Source organism: Crocuta crocuta, unplaced genomic scaffold (assembly GCF_008692635.1).
Source record: "Crocuta crocuta isolate KB4526 unplaced genomic scaffold, BGI_CrCroc_1.0 scaffold367, whole genome shotgun sequence".
Taxonomy (NCBI): domain Eukaryota; kingdom Metazoa; phylum Chordata; class Mammalia; order Carnivora; family Hyaenidae; genus Crocuta; species Crocuta crocuta.
The window spans coordinates 4,650,844-4,675,828 of NW_027527936.1; the positions used below are offsets into that span (position 1 = coordinate 4,650,844).

General features: G+C 42.6%; 1 protein-coding gene across 1 annotated transcript in view; it reads right to left on the minus strand.

The window, feature by feature from the left end:
- Positions 1 to 184: 184 nt before the first annotated feature.
- Positions 185 to 24,985, minus strand: part of EIF2B3 (eukaryotic translation initiation factor 2B subunit gamma) — a 120,105-nt gene continuing 95,304 nt past the window's right edge. Inside the window, exons 8-12 of the mRNA XM_077752204.1 lie at positions 24,752 to 24,942; positions 22,411 to 22,488; positions 21,756 to 21,904; positions 8,077 to 8,180; positions 185 to 370 (exon numbers count right to left, since the gene is read on the minus strand). Of these exons, the coding sequence (XP_077608330.1) occupies positions 318 to 370; positions 8,077 to 8,180; positions 21,756 to 21,904; positions 22,411 to 22,488; positions 24,752 to 24,942 (575 nt within the window). The 3' untranslated portion in view covers positions 185 to 317. The remainder of the gene's footprint in view (positions 371 to 8,076; positions 8,181 to 21,755; positions 21,905 to 22,410; positions 22,489 to 24,751; positions 24,943 to 24,985) is intronic.

The window sequence follows — 24,985 nt, forward strand, 5'->3', positions numbered from 1 at the left end:
ACACACACTGTGTATCTTTGGAGTCCATCTGATATGGAGCTTGGGACCTCTCTACAAGTCTCCACCATGCCTTTGGGAGCTCTTCTTCTGGTTTTTTTTTTTTTTTTTTTAAAGTTTATTTAAGTAAACTCTACACCCAATGTGGGGGGTCAAACTCAGAACCCTGAGAACAAGAGTCTCATGCTTTACCGACTGAGCCAGCCAGGTGCCCCAAGGGAGCACTTCTTTATTGGGAAATAAATACAGAGTCAAACAGGTGGGCCAGCCAACATCTGTAGTTCTGGGGGCCAGGAGAAAGGAGTCCGACTTTTCAGAACTCAGATCTCCATGAGCTGGTCACTCCCCACGATCACTTCGTTCATTCGTTTGGCTACAAAAGAAAAGAAAAATGTTGTTTGAGAACTGGCAGTAAAGGTGTCATTTCAAACCAAATTATTTATTTTTTTTTGAGAGAGGGAGCACATAAGAGTGGGGCAGAGAGAGAGTGAGAGGGAGAGAGAGAATCCCAAGCATGATCCACACTGGTATAGAGCATGACGTGGGGCTTGATCTCATGATCAAAGATCATGACCTGAGCCAAGATTAAGAGTTGGAAGCTTAACTGACTGAGACATCCAGGTGCCTCAAACCAAACCAAATTATTTCTAATTTCTATGTTCATAAACACGTATTCTATTCCAATGTGGCTCTGCTCTTGAGAAGATCTTGGGAATACAACTTGCCAAAGGGATTATGGGAGAGGCAGCATCTTCCCACACAGGAAGAAGGGACTGATTCTTTATACATTTAGCTTCCAGAAGACTTCACATAGGAGGAGAACTGGAGTTGGGTCATTTTTCTTTTTTTAAACATTTTGTGTGTTTTTAAAGCCTATTTATTTATTTGGAGAGTGTGTGCGTGCCGAGAGCGAGCAAGCTGGGGAGGTGAAGAGAGAGAGAGGGAGAGAGAGAATCTCAAGCAGGCTCTGCACTGTCAGCACAGAGCCTTATATGGGGCTTGAACTCACAAACAATGAGACCATGACCTGAGCTGAAATCGAGAGTTGATTGCTCAACCAACAGCGACTCAGGTGCCCCTGGAGCTGGGTTTTAAGGGATGAACAGAGTTTTTTCAGGCAGTGTATCAAAGGGAAGGCATTCCAGGCTTGTGGAACAACATGAGCAAAGGTATAAAGATATAAGAGGAACATGAAATACTGTGGTGTGGCCAGATGATAGGAAGTGGGGGGAAAAGGGTGAGAAGAAACAACACTGAATGGTTAAATGGAGATCTCCAAAGGAGAAAGGGAGATGCCTCACATGTAACATGGAAATAATACCACCTGCTGAACAGAGTTTTTACAAAGATTCAGTGACTTACAGAATTATCAAGCACTTGCTAAGCAGTGGTCATTATTTTGTAAAGTCCAAACCCATGACCTGATCCTTGCTTACCCCTCTAGCTTCATGTTCCACCATTCTCTACTTATTCCTGTAAGGCATAATGTTTTGTAGCCTAGACCTCTGCACAGGCTGTTCCCTCTGTCTAGAATGCTTTTCTTCCCCCTCATCCCATCACATTCTCACCCTAAATGCCCTAATCAAGCACCTCCACTATTTGATGCCTTCCCTTCCAAACTGTCCATTTTCTGTTTGTGAAAATACTACCTGATACATATCTCTGTCTCTACATCATTATCTCATTTTTTCTATTTCACTGTAAGAATCTCAAGGGTAGGGTCACTGTATTTTTGTTTGTACCCCAGTGTCTAGCACAGCTACTTGCATAGGAAAGATTTCAGAGCTTTTGGGTAATGAGAAGGATAGGGTATGGTTATTAAGTGGAAAGTTAAAGTTGAAAGGAGATGAAGGCTAGTAAAGTACAGAAGATCAAGGAATTTTAAAGCTGAGTTTAAGTTGTCCAAGACAAGACATTTAGAAGAGAAGGAGCAAAGAGGAAGACTATGAACTCTCAATACATTTAGGGGAGCATCATAGAAAGCTGACCAGTGATGAGGTAAAAGGGAAGAAGAGTGTTAGTTTTCAAGGAATAAGAGCTATAAAACAGAGGGAGTGAGCCAACAGTCTGGAAGGGTAGGGGAACCAGGGTCATGCTATCTACTTCCTGCCTAGGGGTACAGGGCAGATGCAGGACACAGGAGAGTTTTCTAGTCCTCTATTGGCTCAGACCGAAAAGACTGACCAATTGGCTGAAAACGGATACTTTCTGGGCAAGCTGCCCATGGCTTCTATAGGTCCAACATGTTTCTTATCTCACTTGGGAGCTTGAATGTGACTCTTATAGGTAAGGCAGAAACTCTGGCTTTCCTGAGGCTCTCCTTCAGTCACAGACAGCTTTGGTGCAGCAAAATGAAGACCCTTGATGATGGGACTAAGTTTGGTAGAGACCTGTTTGGGTCTGTTCATATTGCCCATGGCCTAGAGCCTCTAAGGGGGTTTCTGACTGGAGCTTTGGAGACCTTAATAATTTAGACATCCTCTCTGACCCACCCACCTTTTTAGCTTTGTTTCTTGCTATATGTCCCTTATACCCTATGTTCTGGATTTTCCAAATGATTTGCAGTTTCCAAAATACTGGATTTTTTGCCTTCAAGTGCTTGCTTACAGGGTTCCCCTTTGCTTGAGAGGGTCTTCCCTTTTGTGTATTTGACAAATAGCCCAGACTTTCAAGATTTAGTTTTAATTCCTTCCTTGTGCCAAGAACTGACCAATTTCTCTTTTATGTCTTTAATTAACCCTGATAGTCTCTTACCATCATACTTGCAAAACTGTTTCTCTACTGGGGGCAGCTGGACTGCAAGAGGCAAATCTTATTCACCTTTATACCTCTAGCTGATCATAGCCTAGAATACAGGAGGCAGTAGTAAGTTGTTGAATGTGTGTATGTTTTGGAGGTTATGTGAGAGTACAGATGTAGGACAAGAAGCATATACAGGAGAAGGCCCCCAACCTCTTCATCAAAGAGAGCATAACTGACACAAAAAGGGCAAATGAAGTGCCTGGATGGGGCAGACAATGCCTTCTGCTCCGCCAGGCTCCAAACAAACACATGAGCTGTTTTTGGCCTGCCCTCCCTACTTTCAGCTCTACTGTCTGGTCTGCTCACTGCCTGGGGGTGGGAGAAGACTTGCTCATTGGGATTCAGGCAAGAGAGACTAGATCTGGCATTTCGGGGGCAGCTGAATTTTCATGGGAATTCAGTAAGGTAGAGGAAACCTGGAGGGAGACAACAAGCAGTACTAGTTCTGCTTGGCCAGGCTTGGAAGCTGACTTTAGGAAACACACTGGAAAAGTTCTGGGCTAGAATCAGGTTGGGAAAGATCCTAAGATTCTAAGGATCCTTCCATGAGAGTACAAAGGGAGGCTGGCAAGCTGAGGAAAAGAATGACAAGTTGAATATGAAAAGCTGTACTGTTGGGAAGCTGGGAAGGATTCCTGCTAGCCAGGACTTGACCTATGTACCCATCAGGTTTTACTTTCATGGCCAAGGGACAGATCACTGTGGTCACAGGGAAGAGATCCAAGTTATCTCACTGACAATAAGAAGAGACTCAGATGAAGTCTCCAGTTAGAGTCTCCCAGGTTTTGACTTTGTTGGCTGTGGCTTTTCTACTACTGGCTTAAGCAGGAGATCAAACTTGACTGCCAGGATTTTTGCTAGAGATTATCTCATTAACTGAGTATGCTGGGGTGGGGGTAAGAAAAGCCAGAGTTTTGTTAGAAAAGGGCTTGTTCTGCTGGTAGTGCTGGAGAGGGCTATACTGGGTTGTAAAAGTCACATTTTAGGGGTGTAAGACGATTATGGATGTAGTGACTCTGTGGTATGCACACAATTGAAATCTGGAGAAGGGATAGCATTACTTCTGAGGATGAATGTTTTATCCTAAAATCCCTCCAGGTGAGGAAGACTGACTAGGGACTCTGCCATCTACTGAGCTGTTTGCTGCTGAGGATTGAGCTGGGTCATCCACGGTAACAGGTCTTGAGTGCTGCGCTAATGGCTAGGACTTTTCTTTCTCCACATGTCTCAGCTGCAAAGAAAAGTGACAGTGGGAATAGGTGACCAGCCAGGAGTACCTGGGGCAGGTAGGCACTGACTATTGTGCTGGCTGCATCAGTCCATCCAGCATAGAAAACAGAGCAGGAAGTGTTGGGGTTCTGTATTTTAGAGTCCATATGACTTCCCTGGCCACCTCTCTTTCAACCATTAAGGGGCCTTGCTAAAATGGGAACATACAGTGTTAGAGCCAAAAAGTCCATGGGATGTTAAAGCCCATGACATCCTAGTTTGGCTAGCCCAGACTTGTGCTCCCTGATGGGAGATGCCATGACTCAAAGCCTAAGTATCTGGCATTCGGTTGTCATGTGTGTATTATGCACACAGAAATGGAAAGGGTCATTGCAAAGTAAAAGAAAGGAGCACCATTACTTTGTTGGAAATGGGGAGGAGAAGCGGCAGAAACTGTTGAGGTTCCAGGTTCCAGCACACAAGAAGAGAGGGATCCTCTAGGGTGGTGGCAAATGGAGTTCACACATTCAAATTGCCTATGGAAATGAAACTAGATCATTTTCTCACACCATACACAAAAATAAACTCAAAATGGATAAAGGATCTGAACGTGAGACAGGAAACTATCAACACCCTAGAGGAGAAAGCAGGAAACAGCCTCCTTGACCTCCACCGCAGCAACTTCTTACTTGACACATCCCCAAAAGCAAGGGAATCAAGAGCAAAAATAAATGATTGGGACCTCATCAAGATTAAAAGCTTCTGCACAGCCAAGGAAACAACCCAGAAAACTAATAGGCAACCAACGGAATGGGAAAAGATAGTTGCAAATGACATATCAGATAAAGGGCTAGTATCCAAAATCTATAAGGAACTCACCGAACTCCACACCTGAAAAACAAACAATCCAGTGAAGAAATGGGCAGAAGACATGAACAGACACTTCTCCAAAGAGGACATCCAGATGGCCAACAGACACATGAAACGATGCTCAGCATCCCTCCTCATCAGGGAAATACAAATCAAAACCACACTGAGATACCACCTCACGCCAGTCAGAGTGGCTAAAATGAGCAAATCGGAGGACTCTAGATGCTGGTGGGGATGTGGAGAAACGGGCACCCTCCTACACTGTTGGTGGGAATGTAAACTGGTACAGCCCCTCTGGCAAACAGTGTGGAGGTTCCTCAAAACATTAACAATAGAACTCTCCAATGACTCAGCAATAGCACTGCTAGGAATTTACCCAAGGGATACAGGAGTGTTGATGCATAGGGGGACATGCACCCCAATGTTCATAGCAGCACTTTCAGCAATAGCCAAATCATGGAAAGAGCCTAAGTGTCCATCAATGGACGAATGGATCAAGAAGATGTGGTTTATCTATACAATGGAATACTACATGGCAATGAGAAAGGATATTTTCTGGCTATTTGTAGCAACGTGGATGGACCTTGAGGGTGTTATGCTGAGCGAAATAAGTCAGGCAGAGAAGGACAAATACCATATGTTTGCACGTATAGAAGGATTAGGAGGAACTTAATGGAGGACCATGGGGGAGAAGAAGGGAAAAATAGTGGGGGAGAGGGAGGCAAACCATGAGAGATTCTTGAATACCGAGAACAAACTGAGGGCAGATGCGGTGGGGGGGGGAGGAGAAGGGGGGTGACGGGCATGGAGGAGGGCACTTGTGGGGATGAGCACTGGGTGTTATATGGAAACCAACTTGACAATAAACTATTAAAAAAAAGAAAATGAAACATAGAAACAAAACAAAACAAATTGCCTATGGAATCCAAACTCTTAAAAACCACAAAAGGAAGCAGCTCTGGCTCCAGGAGGGGCTGAAAAGCACTGAGAGTATGCTTCTACTTTTGCTGAGTAGGGGAGAAATTACAAAGACAAAGAGGCAGGAAGGAGGTGGAAGAAACATTGTTTGGGGCCACAAATCCAAACAGAACAGAACAAAGGACAGAGAAATGCAATGAGGTGACAGAGAGGGGACAGGATTAAAAAAAAAGCAGCTCCACAGACCAGCTGAGCAGCTGCTTTTGAAACTCTGGGGACTATTTCCAAGGGCTTCCCATGGAGTCAGAGAAAAGGCTGGGCGTTCTGAATCCTATTATTTTTAAAAACCATCCATCCATCCATCCATTCATCCATCCATCCATCCATCCATTCATCCGAGACAGAGACACCACGAGTGGGGGAGAGGAAGAGAGAGAGAGGGAGAGAAAGAGAATCCCAAGCAGGCTCTGTGCTGCCAGTGCAGGGCTTGAACTCATGAAACTGTGAGATCGTGACCTGAGCCGAACCAAGAGTCAGATGCTTAACCGACTGAGCCACCCAGGCACCCCTGAATCCTATTTTAAAGAAATTACCAACAGGCCCTAGTTGCTCAAGAAAGAAGTTTCTCTTGTAACCTAAGGGTAGGTCTGAGTGGGCTGGTATGTTGAGCAGGAGAAAAAAATCAGTATATGGGGTTCCTGAAGATCAGAAAGAGCTGGGATATGGAGGCCAGATATATTTTTCCAATATGGAAAAAGGACTAAAGGGAGAAAAGATGTATCACTGATCAAATCATGCTGGGCAAGCCAGGAGTGGCTTCTTCCTCTGATCTTGTTGGAGGCTACCTGGCAATAATTTAGGTTGAAGAACAAGTTTTGTCACTTACTAGCTATATACCTTGGGTAAATTTCAACTTTTCTTTCTCTCTCTTTTTTTTTTTGAAAGTCTTTCTCTTTTTCAAAAAAATGTTTATTTATTTATTTTGAGAGAGCGAGTGAGCATACTTGCATGAATGGGGAAGGGGCAGAGAGTGGGAAAGAGAATCCCAAGCAGGCTCCACATGGTCAGTGCAGAGCCTGGTGTGGGGCTTGATCTCATGAACCATGAGATCATGACCTGAGCCAAAATCAAGAGTCAGATATTGAACTAACCAAGTGCCCCTAAATTTCAACTTTTCAAAGTCTCAGTTTCCATTTCAGCAAATGGGTCAATAATGAATCCCTGCCTGACAGGGTTTTTATGAGAATCTAATAAGATAGTGTATGTGAGAACATTTCAAAGCTATAAACAACAGCTGTAAGCCAATGGCCTTCCAGGAGAGCAATGCCATCCATGTCTCCAGTGTTGGAATTTAAGTTGGTATGCCAGCTCTCACACCGTGCATACGATCACACAAGAAAATACCAATAGCTGCAATGCTGCTGTTGACTAACACTCCTGCTTGAAGGCTCTCTGGTGAGGCACTGGGTAGAATGTGTCTGCCACTAACTGAACTAAAAATGCCAGCCTTTCTTTTTTGTAAACTTTTTTTTTTTTTTAAATGTTTTGTTTATTTCTAGGAGAGAGAGAGAGACAGCATGAGCAGCGGGAGGGTCAGAGAGAGAGAGAGTCACAGACTCTGAAACAGGCTCCAGGCTCTGAGCTGGCAGTCAGCACAGAGCCCGACGTGGGGCTTGAACCCACGAACCGCGAGATCATGACCTAAGCGAAAGTCGGACGCTTAACCGACTAAGCCACCCAGGCGCCCCTTTTGTAAACTTTTTAAAAAGGTTATTATTATTATTTTAAGGTTTATGATTTATCTTGAGAAAGAGAGCATGCACAGGTGGGGAAGGAGCAGAGAGAGAAGGAGAGAGAATCCCGAGCAGGCTCCACACTGTCAGCATAGAGCCCTATGTGGGGCACGAATCCACGAACCACGAGATCATGACCTGAGCTGAAACCAAGAGTTAGATGCTTAACTGCCTTGAGCCACCAAGCGCCCCTCAAGAGCCATCATAAAGTACTAGTGCTAATCTGGGCCACTGGATTTTTTTGGTATGTTTTAAAATTTTGATAGTAAGGCTACATACATTTATGAGCTTATCTGTAAGATAAATTCCTAAAAATGGAACTGTTAAATCAAAGTTAAAACGTCTGATGATGATGTCAGTCCCTCTCAAAAGATGCCTTTATTGACTCACGTTCTCACCTGCAGAGTATGCATGTGCTTGTTCCCTGAATGTCGCCAGCACTGAGCACTAGGTAAAAAATGGCATCTATGACTGTAATTTGGTTTACCTTTGGCTTCAATCCTCTGGCCACTTCCAATTAGGCAGTTCTTGATGTCTGCTCCCTTCTCGATCACAGCATTGTTGCAGATGATGCTGCCTTGGATGTTGCTTCTGTAACACAGCAGGTAAGTTAATGAGTGCCCATGGCTCTCGTCACCATCCTTACCCCTGTGGGCTGGGGGTTCTGGCTCCTCCATAGGCTAGGAATGACTGGTCTGTTCAGTCAATGGCTACATGCCCCAAGTTATCACTAGAAGACAGAATGGCTCAGCTGCGCCAAAGGAGGAGTGGGCTTTGGTGAAGCCCAGATTTAGATATGCTCATAATGATCTTCTCCCCTAGGGCTTAAAATCAGAAGACGCTGTGATTTCAGTTCTTTAGGCACCCCAGCTCTGGAGGTCTAAGGTTCACCCGATTCCTCCTTATTTGGTCTGAGGAGTGGAAGCTGGCACTAGTCCCTGGGCTGATCCATCAGTCTTGCTTCTCATCTGGGAATATATTCCAAATTTCATTTAAGGCTTAAATCCTATGAATCTTCCTGGGAGATCAGCTATTGGAACAATAGGTATCCCACAGCTCTCACTACAGACTCTGATTAATCAAAACCATACTCATTTATTTTATTTTTTTTTAATGTTTTTATTTATTTCTAGGAGAGAGAGAGACAGTGTGAGCAGGGGAGGGTCAGAGAGAGAGGGAGTCACAGACTGAAACAGGCTCCAGGCTCTGAGCTGGCAGTCAGCACAGAGCCCGACGCGGGGCTCGAACCCACGAACCGCGAGATCATGACCTAAGCAAAAGTCGGACGCTTAACCGACTAAGCCACCCAGGCGCCCCAAAACCATACTCATTTAAAAGAAACAAAAAAACGCCAAAAAACAGTACTTTCTAAACTAGCTCCATGCCTGAGAATGCACAATCTGGAGCTAGGCAAGGGATAAACACAGTCAGCGGCCAAGACGGCCAAGAGGAATTCAAGCAACCATAATTAGAGACTACTACATGGCTATTTTGGAATTTGGGATATAAATGGGAACCATTCCTGGAAGAAAGAGGCTGGATTGACTGAGGTCAGATATTCAAAGCAATGGATAGCCTGGATTCTCCTTATGTTTAGCAGGTCTGATGGAGGTGTTCAGGAACCTTGTTTCATCTAATTTGTGTTTAACTTCCTCTGAGACACATAAACTACCACTATAGAGACTGCAGATGTGATGGGGAACAAGTGGGTTGATTATAAAGATGCTCTTGGTCAGTGGATCTGTGAATCATTTGAGATGAACACCAGACAAAATGCTTAGTGAGTGTGAAGCTCTTTTCTGCCATTTGTTTCCTATTAGCACTGCTGCAGTCAACAAGCCACTTCTATTAGCAAGGCTGAAGTACTCCAGAGAAATGTCAAGCCAACATAGCTTGTCTGGACTGACTTTTCCACCTGTCTAGAAAGAAACTCCAAGAGTAAGGCTTTTACCCGAAGCACGCTTGTGCCAGAGAGTAAGGACTAATACTATTATATCAAATGTTGCCAATCTACAATAATGGCTTTGCTTTTTCTGCTCAGTGCATAAAGTGGAATGGAGGTGACCTCCTCTACAGTTGATAAGAACTGGCCCCAATGCCAAAACAACGGTTTTTGCAACTTAGTTTTAACTGTCAGCTTGGTACTGAGGACTCTACTGTGCTAATGCCTGCCTGCCTTCCTGCCTTCCTTCCTTCTTCCCTTCCCTCTCTCTTTCTTCCCCTACCAGTTACCTACCTACGAGAGAGAGAGAGAGAGAGAGAGAGAGAGAGAGAGAGAGAGAGAGAGCGTGCGCGAGAGAGGGAGCATGAGTAGGGGAGAGGGGCAGAAGAGGTGAAAGAATCTCTTTTTAAAAATGAAATTTATTGGGGCGCCTGAGTGGCTTAGTCGGTTAAGCGTCCGACTTTCGCTTAGGTCATGATCTCGTGGTCGTGGGTTCGAGCCCCGCATCAGGCTCTGTGCTGACTGCCAGCTCAGAGCCTGGAGCCTATTTCAGAGTCTGTGGCTCCCTCTCTCTCTGACCCTCCCCTGCTCACGCTGTCTCTCTCTCTCCTAGAAATAAATAAAACATTAAAAAAAAATTTATTTACTTTGAGAGAGGCAAAGAGAGAGGGAGAAAGAATCCCAAGCAGGCTCCAGCATTAGCGCAGAGCTTCACATGGGTTCAAACTCAATGAACCTTGAAATCATGGCCTGAAATGAAATCAAGAGTTGGATACTCAACTGATCGAGCCATCCAGGAGCCCCTGGTTGTGTTTTTTAAGAAGCTGTTGAGAGATGGTTAATATTAATGGGGTTTTGGTCCTCATTTCTACTTGGTGGGATTAGATTTTAAGCAAAACTGCAGGCTTTGGGAAATCACCCTGAAAACCCTAATGCTTCAGTGGAAAAGAGATCATGAGAAAAACACAGAGGTCTTTGAAAGATCTGTGGCCAGGTACACTAATCCACACCATGTTGTGGCATATGACATAACAAAGAAGCCCTGGTCTGGGAAGCAAGAAGGCCTCCAAATTCTAGTTCATTTTTTGGCTTTAGTTAGAACTTTCTTTAGTTTATTACAGAAGGAAAGGGAACTCACATAAACTCTACTGTCTAATATATCTCAGTCATTACACAAAGCATTTTATGTTCATTGTGTAACTTAATCTTTTTAGCAAGCCTGCAGGGATACTGGTATTTACTCTAATTTTTACAGAGAAACTTGAAGCTCACAGAGGTTGTAACAGCAATGTGCCTAAGCCTACAGTGGTAAGTAACTCTCCACTGTCAGACTCAGCTTGTGACTAGGTAGTATTTGGTGAAGAGCCATGAGATTTTTCAGTAACTTTAAGTACAGGCAGGTTCTGCTTTGGAGATAAGCTGGTAGGCTTTCTAAACTTACTCATAACCTTGGGTGAGAAAAGAGTATGGAACTGGAGGTGCATGTAGTTTTTCTAGGCATGTGACTGAAGCCCAAAGGTTCACTATTTCAGTCCAAAGATTATGGTTGAGTCACCCATATTTCCCCAAAGACAAGAGCCTCCTAACCTTAGCTCAAGGGGCCCTTGTCCAGGAGTCCATCTAGATGAAGAACCATGTATTATTATTATTATTATTGTGTTTTGTATTATTAAAAATTTTTTTAATGTTTATTTTTGAGAGAGACAGGGTGTGAGCAGGGAAGGGGCAGAGAGAGAGGGAGACACAGAATCTGAAGTAGGCTCCAGGCTCTGAGCTGTCAGCACACAGTCTGAAACGGGACAGGGCTCGAATCCATGAACCGTGAGATCATGACCTAAGATCATAATCTGGATGCTTAACTGACTGAGCCACCCAGGCACCTCTATATTATATTTAATGAAATATTTCAGACAAAGAAAAAAGTCTGTATTAGTAGACAATATATAGTATTTTTGTCATGTTTTAAAATTTTATATAAATGCTAAAGTTGCTTTCCCCCCTTCAACATCATATTTGTGAGATTTATCCAGGTTAATTCATGTAATGAGATATAATGCTTGAAAAAATATCTCACCTTCTTCCTTTCTCTGGTCAATCTTGCTCTTGGTTTTCTAAATGAAACTGTATTGGCTCAAGTGAGCAAGCTGAAAATTTCCTCGCTTTAGTTCCATGTGTCTCCCTTCATTATATAAATGTTAGTGGTGAGAAATGTCTCCCTCCTAAGAAATCTAAGTCCTTAATTCCCTAAACCAGAGGCTAAGGAAAAAAAAAACAAACAGTTTTGGGGGAATCTAAGTAATAAAGTAGCAACCTCAAAGAATTACGTTGTAGTAGTTTCCATCTAAGAAGATGGGTTTAGTGCAAAGGCAAAGAATGAATCAATAGTCCTAAGGAGCCCCTTTAAGTCCAGGAGATCTTCCCAAAGTTTCATATGTTGGTAGTTTCAAGAGTGTTACTGAAGAAACACGGAGAAAATTCTTCTAATAATCATGGTTCTTTTGCAACTCTAATTACCATAGACTTAATTTTATGTTTAAGGGAGTTCACTTTTATACTCCTCCTACCCATTTGTTAATATTTTGTTTCATTTCTTACTTGGTTATATTATTTTTCCAAGTAGAGTTTTCCAGAGGGTTCATGGGTGACACATCTCTGGAGGCCTGGAATATTTCTGATGATTTTATATTTCAACCATAACCTGACTTACTCTAGGATTCTTAGGTCATAATTGTTTTCCCACCAATTTTTCTAAATTTTGTCTTACTCTTAAATGTTGCCTTAAATGTGGTCTCAGAAAAGTCTGAGGCCAGCTTGATTTTCTCCCTCCTATTTGCCTTGAGATTTTGCAAAAGAGGTGTTTGCCAATTTCCCTTTGGTTTGCCCATGCCCCTATTTGTTATGCTGGTTGAATCTTGGTCTTCTCTTTGGATCTGATCTATATTCCATTGTGTCTAGCAGACAGTCTTTATTAGTCTGTGTACAGGTATGGGGTGTTATCTAGTTTTATTATAGATAAAGCTTCCTTTTCTGGTTTTGTTTGTTTGTTTTTATTTTGGTGAATTTCAAGGAGTAAAGTACTCTATTTTCTAGTAGACCTGGCTCTCTGGGTAGATGCTCAGTCAATTATAGTGTAGGAGAGGTTAAATCACGGACCTCTATTTTTCATTCAGTAAATACTTACAAGGTATCTAGTATATAAAGTACAGTATTAGAAATTAAGAGATACAAAGGTATATGAGAACTATTTCTGTGTTCAATGAATTTATAGTCTAGTTGAGAAAAAAAGGAAGGTGCACTAAATGGCACAGGAACATAAATGAAGTGTTATGGGTGCACAGGGAACACGGAAGTGGAGGAAACAATTTCTGGCTAAAACAATTTAAGGCTGCGTGGAGGAGCTGAAATATGTATCCTACCTTGAAAGATGAGTAGGAGGACTTCTATAGGTAAAGATCTTTAGAGAGAGGCAATTCAGGCAGAGTGAATGTCAGGAATAAAGAGGAAAAGAAAAGTAAGGGACCAAGTGAGCAGGATAGTCAGTTGAGTATAGGTGAAGACATTCAGGGTAACAATGAGAAGCAATAATATATTGTTTGGCAATAAGAGCTACACTTGCTGCCTGCAGAAAGCATGGAAAATCTAGGTGAAAAGTTGGCTATCCAGCCTGCCTGCATGTGAAGGAACTACCTTATACTGCTGCTTGGGTCATTCACCTTGGAGTAGGAGGAAATGCAGGAGATGTTGCTCAGGACCAGAGAGCCAAAGATACAGAACACAGAACCGACACCGAAGCCTTGACAATGAAGTTTTTACTATAGACTTCGGATCTCTGGGCACTGGCTGTCACAGAACTTGGAATTTCTACCAGAAACTGAAAATGAGAAAGACAGACAGGAGCCTTCTCTGCATACTCTCGCCTACACCTTCCCCAAGGTGGTCCTATTAGCATCCCTCAAGCCCTAAGGACCTTAGGCAGGTGTCCAAGCCACTGTCCAGAAAGCCTCAGCAACTCACAACTGCTGGGAGACAAGCAAGCTAGGAATATGAGAAACTCCCTTCTGGATAAATTCATGCACCTACTTTGCCACCCAGTCCAGATGTAACAGCAGCAGGGTAATAAAGTCTCACGCGACTGCAATTTAGTTACTTTTCCCAAATTTACCACACGTAATTAAAACTAAATGACCTGAAAATAATGGGAAAAGGTTCATATGGGATGCAGGATGTCTGATCTTATCACTAGGAACTAATTTACCAGATTGGGTAATCTCTAATGGTCTCCCTAGTCATTAGCCTCATGTAGGCTTCCTCAACATTTTTAGTTGAAAAAAATAGCAGCCACCACCATTTAAACCTTTACTGTTTCCCTAGCTTATATGGCCATTCAAGATTATATCTCCTCCAAAATAGCAACTGACTCTAGGATATTATGCTAGGTATTTTCTACGAATTTTTCTCATATATGCAAGCTGGAGTTTCTTAGGGAGCCTTGGTTCCCTTACCAACTCTCTTCATGTCAATTCAGGACACCAACACTGGACTTTAAGGAGGTGCCAGAGAGCTACTTCTTTGTCTGCCCACCCACTGAAGGGGAGGGAGAGATTGCTAATTAGAGCAAATGGGAAAGTTATGGCACTGTCTCCCCTGGAAGGTCTGGGGCAAGATGAGACAGAATGGAAGTTATGCCTCATGAGCTACTCTAGAATTAGGTAATCAAATGGACAAAGGCAAGTGTGGTTCTGGTTTTTGAGAGAATGGTGATGCCTGTCAGTTTCATGCATGAATCCAGAATGAGACATGGAGTAGCAGGAGTACAATGAAAAGAAAATCTAGAATTCTACAATTTGCCCATCTGTAAAAATGCAGGAGTTGATCTAGGTGACTTCTAAGGCCCTATCTCACTAACATTCCAGGACTCAGTGTTGGAGCTAGGTCATGAGAAACCTGGAAAGTCAAAGTTTATTCTAAAGATAATGGGGGGATCTTCAAAAAAAGTTTTTTAAAATATTTGAGAGAGAGAGTGAGCACGTGCAAAAGTGTGCATGTGAGTGGAGTAAAAGCAGAGATAGGGAGAGAGAATCTTAAACAGCTCCGTGCTCAACACAGAGCCTGACATGGGGCTTAGTCCCATGACCCTGGGATCATGACTTGGGCCAAAATCAAGAGTCTGATGCTTAACCAACTAAGCCACCCAAGCACCCCTCAAAAAAAGTTTTTGAACAGAACAGGGACATGATCAGAGATCTCCTTTAGGAAGACAACACTGGTAGGGTACCTCAAAGGCTCGGTAGGTTAAGTGTGTGACTTTGGCCAGGTCATGATCTCACGTTCCTGAGTTCAAGCCCCACATTGGCTCTGTGCTGACAGCTCAGAGCCTGGAGTCAGCTTCAGATTCTGTGTCTCCCTCTCTCTCTCATCCTTCCCCAGTTTCACTCTGCCTCTCTCTCTCTCAAAAATAAATAAACATAAAAAAAAAAAAGACAACACTGGCAACATGCCATCTCTGTGAAATGAAATAAATGATGATGATGACGATGATAAACGATAAACACTCTATATCCAAACTCTATTCTAAATGTTTTATGTCTATTAATTTAGTACTCCCAATAAACCTGTGGTGTAGTTCAGTTTTAAAAAAATTTTTTTTAAATGTTTATTTTTTGAGAGACAGAGACAGAGCATGAGTGGGGGAGGGGCAGGGAGTGAAGAAGACACAGAATCCACACACAGACCCAGGCTCTGAGCTGTCAACACAGAGCCTGATGTGGGGCTTGAACTCACGAAACTATGAGATCATGACCTGAGCTGAAGTCAGATGCTTAACTGACTGAGTCCCCCAGGTGCCCCCCACCTGTTGTCTCTCTTACCCTTTAAATCCCTTTCTTTCCCATTTCTTATCAGTCTCCTTAGATTCTTTTTCTTACATCTAAAATTGCTGATGTTCTCCAAGGTTTTATCTTGGTTTCTTTTCTTTAACAAATTTTTTAAAAAAGTTTATTTATTTGTTTATTTTGAGAAAGAGAAGGAGTACACATGAATGGGGTAGGGGCAGAGAGAGAGGAAGAGAGAATTCCAAGCAGGCTCTGAGGTGTCAGTGTGGAGCCCATTGGGCTTGAATTCACAAACTGTAAGAATGACCTGAGCTGATATCAAGAGGTAGACGCTTAACCAACCAAGCCACCCAGGTGCCCCTTAGTTTCTTTTCTTTTAAGGTCACACAATCTCCCTGGATGTTTCCACAGCTGCAGTTACCCTTTCTATGTCCACCACTCCCAAATCTGTAGCTCAAGCACAGGCTTCTTTCCTGCGCTCCAGTCCTGCACACCAAGTCCTTGCATGTCAATGTTGCTTGCCATTAATTCAACTTATCCCAAATGGAACTCACCATTTCCCTGCCCCCCACCCTGCAAATCCTCTGCTGATTTTTATCTTAGTGAATAGCACACCAGAAACCTTACTGTTCAAGCAAGAAATCTGGAAGTTTTCCCTAATTTCTCTTTCACTTCATATATCCAGTCATCATGCTTTATAGTTTTTAATCATATTATTTCTCCTCTCTATTGCTACTGCTACTGCCTTAGTTTAGGGCCTCTTCTATTTTATCAGGATTATTTCAGTAGTCTTACTGCCTCCATGTTTATCCTTTTTACATCACTTTCCACAATGTAGTCAAAATGATCTTCATAAACTGTGGATTTAATTATGTTACTCCTTTCCTTTAAATTCTTAAATTACTGTTACCTATTCAACTTCTTAGGGGATAGTCTATGATTTGGCCTTTGGCCATCTGTATAGCCTTGTCGCCTGTCTATCCATTCCTCTTTGAACTCTGTTATTTCGGTTATTATGAACTGTTTACTATTCTTCCATATAACAAGTATTGAGTTCCCACAGGCTTTCTGCTTCAAGATATAACAGTGCAACAGAAAGAGAAGGTACTTACATTCTCTAACTAACATTTACTTTTGATAGAGAGGTAAACAAGAGAAGGCCAGACAGTGATAATGCTATGAAGGAAATAAAACAGGCTGATGTAACAGAGAGTACTGGGACAGATTACTTCTGAGAGGGTAGTCAGTGAAGCCTCTCCTTAAGTGATGAAATTCAAGCTAAGATCAAAATGAAAAGATGTTTCTGGAATAAGATATGCTCATGCTCTCTCACACTTCACACTCCTTAAAAAAATTTTTTTTTAAAGTTTATTTATTTTGAGAGGAGAATGTGTGAGTGGGGTAGGGGCAAAGAGACAGGGAGGAGAGAATCACAAGCAGGCTCTGCACTGTCAGGGCAGAGCTTGATGTGGGGCTCGAACTCACAAACCATGAGATCACGACCTGAGGCTGAAACCAAGAGTCTGATGCTTAACCGACTGAGCCACCCAGGCGTCCGTCACACGTAACCCTCTTGACGTATCTAGAATATTCCTTTCTCTAGCTTGGGTGGCCCTAGTCATTTTTCAGCTCAAGGGTCATGTCCTTAATTCTTTCCTGACCCTTTTCTCCTTTGTGACTATATAGATTTCTACCACAGCACTCATGCACAGTCTTCAGCATCCAGTAGTTCTTTTGTTTGAGGAGTGAAATATTTGAGACCGGTCTCTACTCTCAGTGGTGTGCTCGAGCCAGCCTGTTCTGCTTTGGAGAGCTGATTGTTGGCATCTCTTCCCAACTCAGTGCCTGCTGTTATCATTGGCCATAGTGGGAGAATGTACGTTATGGAAATTGGGAAATGTTACAAATCAGATCACTTATTTTTTTCATTTGGAAAGCTAGTTGTTAACAATTTATCAGTACACCACTGGTAGCAGTGTACCACAAAATTCTGACCTTTTATTTTTTGGCATTTAATTTGTATATGCACATACATATCTTAATACAAATCTTTCTGGAGGTTTTATTATGAAAAACAGCAGCCTTCTGTTCCCCCTACTCATTTCCTTTTTCCCAGAGACAACTTTTGGCTTTCTTTTTGCTGAGTATTAAAGTATTTTTTTTTGTTTGTTTGTTTGTTTGTTTCTAAGAGAGAAAGAGAGAGTGGATGAGCAGTAGAGGGAGAGAGCGAATCTTAGGACTCAATCTCTCAACTCTGAGATCATGACCTGAGCTGAAATCAAGTCAGGTACCCCATTGAGTAGTTCAGCATTTACCTCTCTGTCTCTACAAAATAACATGCATATACTACTTGTTGATTTTTTAGTTTTAGGCATTATCAATAAACTTCCCACAATTAGCTTTCCTTTCTCTTCCTCTTCCCCCTTTTCCTTCCTATCCCTCATCCTTTTAATGATTTTGGTCGATAGTGTTTATTAGGATTACATAAATTCTATTTCATGTTGAATTACACAGTGAACTGTGATGCCATTTCCTTTCATGTACAACTTTTAATTTATTTATTTCAAAGTTTATTTACTTATTTTGAGAGAGAGAGAGCGTGCACAAATGGGGAAGGGGCGGAGAGAGAAAATCCCAAGCAGGTTCTATAGGGTCAGCATGAAGCCCAACATAGGGCTTGAACCCATTAACTGTGAGATCATGACCTGAGCTGAAATCGAGTTGGATCCTTAACTGACTGAGCCACCCAGGTGCCCCTCGTGTACAACTTTTTACTTATCCATTTTATTTATTTATTTTTTAAAAGTTTACTTATTTACTTAGAGAAACAGAGGGAGAGAGAGAATCCCAAGCAGGCGATGTGAGACTTGATCCCACAAACCTGGGATCATGACGTGAGACCAAATCAAGAGTTGAACACTCAACTGACTGAGCTACCCAGGCGCCCCTATAACTTAAAAAAAATTTTTTTTTTAATGTTTATTTATTTTGGAGAGAGAGAGAGAGAGAGACAGAGTGTGAACAGGGGAGGAACAGAAAGAGAGGGAGACACAGTATCCAAAGCAGGCTCCAGGCTCTGATCTGTCAACACAGAGCCCGATGCGGGGCTCGAACTCACGAACTGTGAGATAATGACCTGAGCTGAAGTTGGACACTTAAACTGATTGAGCTGCCCAAGTGCCCCTCCTTACAACTTTTTTTTCAATTAAACAATTTTTTTATTTTTTAAAAAATTTCTGAGAGAGAGAGAGAGAGAGAGAGAGAGACAGTGTGAGCAGGGGAGGGTCAGAGAGAGAGGGAGACACAGAATCTGAAACAGGTTCAGGCTCTGAGCTGTCAGCACAGAGCCTGACGTGCGGCTCGAACCCACGAACTGTGAGATCATGACCTTAGCCGAAGTCGGATGTTTAACCGACTGAGTCACCCAGGCGCCCCTCCTTACAACTTTTTAAACAGAGTTCATAACTGTTTTGTTTTTGTTAGATAGTATTCTATGCTATTACTAATTCAACCCAAACTTTTAGCCAGTTGTCTAAATCTTTCAAGATGTTTGTATTTGGTATTTTATCATTTTCATCTTCCTAAATTTTTTGTGGATTCCACTCTGGGCTAAATCTTCCCTTTATGCTTCATGCATAGTTTGTTATTCTTGGATCTGCCTTCAGTATCATGCTATGTATTCTTTTTGCTTTTTCAGAGTTGGATCTCTTGTATCTTGTATCTTTGGTTTATTCTTCCTTTTGGTGGAACACATCTAGAAAAAACACACTTGGGACACCTGGGTGGCTCAGTGGGTTAAGTGTCTGACTTTGGCTCAGGCCATGATTTCATGGTTCGTGAATTCAAGCCCCCGAGATGGGCTCTGTGCTGTCAGCATGGAGCCTGTCTGGGATCCTCTGTCACCCTCTCTATCCCTCCCCCACTCACTCTTTCTGTTTCAAAAATAAATAAACTTTTAAAAAATTTTTCTAAAAAAGAAAAATCACAATTAACATTTTGTTTGAGTGTAGAATTCTAGGTTGAAATTATTTTCCCTTCAGAATTTTGAAGGCACTGTTCTATTATCTTCTAGTTTTCATTGTTGCCACTGATTAGTCAAAAGCCATTCTGATTCCCGACTGGTTATACAGGACCTATATTACTTTCTCTTTGTAAGTTTATAGCATGCTATGTCTCCAGTGTTCTGAAAATTCAAAATGATGTTGGTTTATTTCTACCTATTGTGCTGGGCACTTGGTAGGCCTTTTCATTTTGTAAATTTATCTCTCTGTGGAACATTTTCCTATATTATTTCTTAAATATAATTTCCTCTTCTGATTTCTTAACTCTCTCTTTTTTTTTTTAGAGAACTCCTATTCAGATGTTAAATGTCCTGACCTGGTCCTCTCATTTCCTTATCTTTTCTATGTTCTATTTCTTTATCTTTTTGCTCTACTTTCTGGGAAATGTGAATTTTACCTTCCAATTCTTTTATTGGGGTTTTCCTTTTATTATCATAGTTTAATTTCCTAGAGTCCTTTTTTTGTTCTTTGAAATGACAGATTGTTTGAAAGTATTTTTCTTTCCCTGCAGTCTGTTTCTTCTAAGTTGCTTTTTTGTAACTGTTTGATTTGTGGATCTTTCATGATAGGCTTTCTTTAGATCTCTGGCAATCTTTGGTTATCTCTTCATCTTTAGGGGAGGACTATAAAAAAGCTGATTGGAAGCTCTAAGCATATGAATGGAATTTGTCATCCATAATTTTCACTTCAGGGTGATTTGACTGGGCTGTTAGGAAGTGGGCTTGGGGGAGGACAGATCTTAGTGGCCAATATCCTTATGGTCTCCAACTTTCCTGGTTTATTATGGTACTTCCTCCCTCAATCCTGTCTATTACTTCCATCAGTCACTCTTCCTAAAGAGCAAAGACCTTTAGTTATGTCCCTATGTAGCTTCTTTCTCTAAAATGCTTTCCCCAACCCCTCACTGGCACCTATAAGAGGTATTTCAGCTTTCATTGAACTTGCAGTCTTCCCTTATCCTTCTCTCCTATTAGTTTCTGGACAGAGAAATCAACAGCTGTCAGAGCTAGAATCAAGCTTTAGAATCCGCTCTTTCAGGCTAATCCAATCCAGTCTTGTGGTTTTCAAAATTTGCTTTACACATCTGCTTCACATTCTCTAGGAAGGACAAGTGCCCCTTCCCTACTGTATTACAAACAACTTTGATTTTATCAGTTATAAATATTGAGTTTCTACATAATATTTATTTATTAAAAAAATTTTTTTGAGAGTGTGGGCATGAATAGGGGGCAGGGCAGAGACAGTGAGAGAGAGAGAGAGAGGGAGAGAGAGAGAGGGAGAGAGAGAGCAAGCGCGAGCGCATTCCAAGTAGACTCCTTGCTGTCAGCCCAGAACCCAGCGTGGGGCCCGATCTCACCAACCATAAGATCATGACCTGGACCAAAACTGAGTCAGACACTTACCCCACTGAGCCACCCAGGTACTCCTGCATAAAATGTATTTTAACAAAAAATTCCCTTTCTAAAAAGTCTGAAATCCATTGCTTTGATGATATCCCTCCTCTCTTCCACCACCTACGCCTGCATTTTATACAAGAAAAAACCTGAGGACCATACAGAGGAAGAATGTTACTAAATATCATTCAAGTCTTTTTACTCCAGTCTCAGGCTGTTCATAAAACAAGATTTTAGGACACTCTAAAGTGTCTTAAAATGGGGGAAGAGTCTCCATAACTTGTAACAAAGAAGCTCTCTCTTAAAAAAATAGTGCATGGCTTAAACGTCCACTCCTCCTAGTCCCCTGCCGTCTTCAGGGCTGCTCCGAGACCCTGAGAAAAGGGAAGATGACATTACACATTGGTACAGTATCATTCTAGTACTGCTAGAGGCTCACTACTGTGGCCATACCAGCAAGTAGCACATCAAAGCAAGGGAAGGTCCTGAGAAGTCTCTCTCAGGACCACAACTGGAACAAAGTGTGAAAAAGTTGCTGGAGGGGCGCCTGGGTGGCTCAGTCAGTTGGGCGGCCAACTTCAGCTCAGGTCATGATCTCACAGTTCGTCGGTTTGAGCCCTGCGTCGGGCTCTGTGCTGACAGCTAGCTCAGAGCTTGGAGCCTGTTTTGGATTCTGTCTCTCTCTCTCTCTGACCCTTCCCTTCTCACGCTGTCTCTCTCAGAAATTAAAAAAAAAAAAGTTGCTGGAAATGTTTTCAGAGACTATGTTTTTATGGAGCCAAAACCAGTGCCTCAAAGGGTTAGGCACTATTCTTTCCTTCACCTTTTTCCTCTTCTTCCCTTCTTCAAGCTGAGCCCCTTTTTAGGCTGCACTGGCCCCCAAAACCTTCCAGGGATACCAGGGGCCTTGCCTCAAGTGGGCATAAGGGGAAACATACCCTTCCTCCACAGTGACTGAGTTCATGAGAAGGCAACTGGTGATAGTCACTCTATCTCTTATGACACAGGATGAACCAATGACTGAGTGCTTAACGGATGACTTCTCTCCAACCTGTGTATCTGGCCCAATGAGGCTGTCAACTCCAACCTGCAAAAGACAAATATAAAACCTTGTCCATCCATCTCAACCAAGAGCAAACCAACTTCTCAGATCCTTTGAGTTGGGGTTTAATGCAATCTTCCCCTAGAGACACTCCACCCAAAGGATAAATATTTCTCAGGACCACAAGGTCACCTAATACCTCTGAGATCAATTCAAACTTACACATGTGCATTTGTAGATATAAATGTGCTCTTGAAGAGAGTGGTCAAATCAGTGTAAGAAGAGGGACAGAGATGGAAAGCTCCTGTATCTGAGTCCCAAACCATAATGGACTTTCCTTACGGAATCTGTATGGCTGAGGTCAGCACCTGTCCAGGTAGTCTTCTTGAGTGTCTGGGCTAAATGATATTTTAGAGCCAGAACTCAGCTGGGATTTCCCTGGGACTAATGAGTTTCAGGGCTTGAGAACCCCAATCCATCTTCTCAAGGACATACTTCCATTCAGTACACAGAGACTGTCCCATACCTGCCCTGCCCAAGCTAGCACTTACCAGGTGTTTGCTGACAATCTGGGCTGATGAATGAACCAGTGATTCTTCTGGACAGAGAACTGATAGCAATTTGGGCACCTTGAGGAAAGAGGTTTGGTCACTAAAGACAGACCAGAAAATGCCTGAAAGCACCTTAGGTAGAACCAACACCCAGTTAGAGATGTAGGGGGTTTTCAGCCACAGCTTTCCTGTTTGGGGGAGGCAGAGCATGAGGCTGCTACACTTCCCCTAAGACAAGGATTGTTTATGCAGTAAGTTTCAGATGGTCTTATCCTTAGTTTCCTACCTGAGAATCTCCTCCCTAAAAGTAATGCCATGTGCCTCAGTTGGGAGGTGCTAAGACAAGCTTCAAGATACCCAGCAGCACTTAGGAGAGGCCTAATGAGAGCAAGAAGCATTCTGAGTCCTGACCATAGTCATCCCGGGTTCCTGCTTCCCTCCTAGACCAGTGAGGTCATGCATAAAGTGAGAGTCAATATTAGACAATTCCATAATAAGGACAGTTCCTGAGAAGGCATCCATGTTCTTCACCAACCAAAATAAAATGTTGAAGGTGTTCATACTACTCTCTCTCCAATATGAGAAAACTGAAAAGGCTACAAATGTGGAGAATTTTAACTCTGGACCTGTTAAGTACACACAAATAGTGTGCCTATCTGTCATTCTCCAGTATGAGCAGAATGCTGGTCAGAGAACTAATGTGTGGTGGCCACACTGGCTGAAGGACACCTTGCCAGGACTGGCTATACAGGCAATGTGAAGGCTAACTCCTCAGCCCCTATCCCTGGGATCTCCTTCTATTACACTTCAACCAAGGCCATTCAGGGCTCTCTACTGCACAGCTCCTGCTGGTACTTCAAAGGACACTTCCTCAGTCTCAGGGTATCCATGGACCTGCTTTCAGACAAGCTTGACAGAGTCTAGTCACAGAACTGAAGAATGAGAACTAAAAGTCAAATTAAGGAAGGTTTCTAATAGCTCTGACTCTAAGTCGGGGCTCACTTTACTGAGGACTGCCCTGGGTAAACATGGGACTAGTTATGATTTCTCATAAACTCTCTGACTTTGAGTCTTCTGGATCTACAATCAATCCAGGGTGAAGCCAGCTTGAGGCCTGGGGCTGGGACTATACCCATTATATAGTATGGGTCCTGAAGATTGCTGAGCCAGGTTTTCTTTAGGGACTAAATTCTAATCTCAATTTTCAACTATATCTTTTATCATTTTACCTGACCCCCCCACCCCACCCCTAGATTATACTTGCACTGACAATTTTCACAGAGTTCTACCAGAAACTGCATCAATAGCTAATTTTTTCATCGTCTTATCTCTGTTGTCCTTGAATGCCACCCCAGTGCAGTTCCCTCAGTCATCTATCTTTTCCTCTTCTCATCTAAACCCTTTATGGCTGTTTCCTTTTCATGGTTTCATCAACCCTCCCTCTTAAAACCTTCCTCCTGTGCCTGCTATACAATGAAGAGACCCTCCCCGCCCCCCAGCCATCTTCAGTCTCTTCACTGTCTCCTCACTCCACCCCTTGCTTTAACTAAAACTTGGCCTATTTTTTAGAGCAATGCTTCCCCTGCAACAGAAGGTGCGTATTCTCCATATCTCACAAATTTCAGGGTTAAAAGGAAGAGTTAGCTATCTAATGCTCTTTCCAGATGCTTCCCTCTCATAGACAATCCTTCTCTGAAGCTCAGCCTTCTGACTATTCTATATTCTATTCCTTTACTTTCTTAGTTTTTTTTTTTTTTAAATTAATGTTTTATTTATTTCTGAGAGAGACAGCATGAGCAGGGGAGGGTTAGAGAGAGAGGGAGATACAGAATCTGAAACAGGCTCCAGGCTCTGAGCTAGCCGTCAGCACAGAGCCTGACATGGGGCTCGAACCCACGAACTGTGAGGTCATGACCTGAGCTGAAGTTGGACGCTTAACCAACGGAGTCACCCAGGCGCCCCTCCTTTACCTTCTTAGGAAAGTCTCCTCTCTGTGTCTATGTTTACTTCATCACAGTACTGATTACACAGTATTTATCTGCTTATTTATGAAACATTGCAGATATCCCCATGCCTAGCAGAACAAAAGAAAGCTGTTGAACCCAGAGGCCAAAGTTAGCCTTTCTGAGGATCTCAGGCCTTCTTTGGAGACACAGAGGCTCTAGCTCTATGGACTAGACCCTCTGCTTCCCCTTTTTCTGTACCTGGGTACCCCAATGCTATCTCCTGATGTGCTAGGTCTTGCTCAACCTTGGAAATGGGAGAGATTATGAACAAGTCACTGGGTACCTAATGAAGAAGGGAGGTACCCATGATTTCTATTCTAAACCCATCCTCTTACCTGTCTATTTGCTTCCATGTAGAGTCCCAGGGTGCTTACTCGAGAGCAGAGCCCCTCTTTCATGATATGGACATAGCAGCGCACCTGTGATTTGGACAAGTCTTCCCACCTGTCTCCTCGACAGACATTCCAGCAGGCATCGTAGGGAGCAAAGGTCAGCGTATTGTCTTCTTTTATAAAACTGTAAATATCTTCAGAATAAACAGAGAAAATAGAGACTCAGTTATGTTTTCA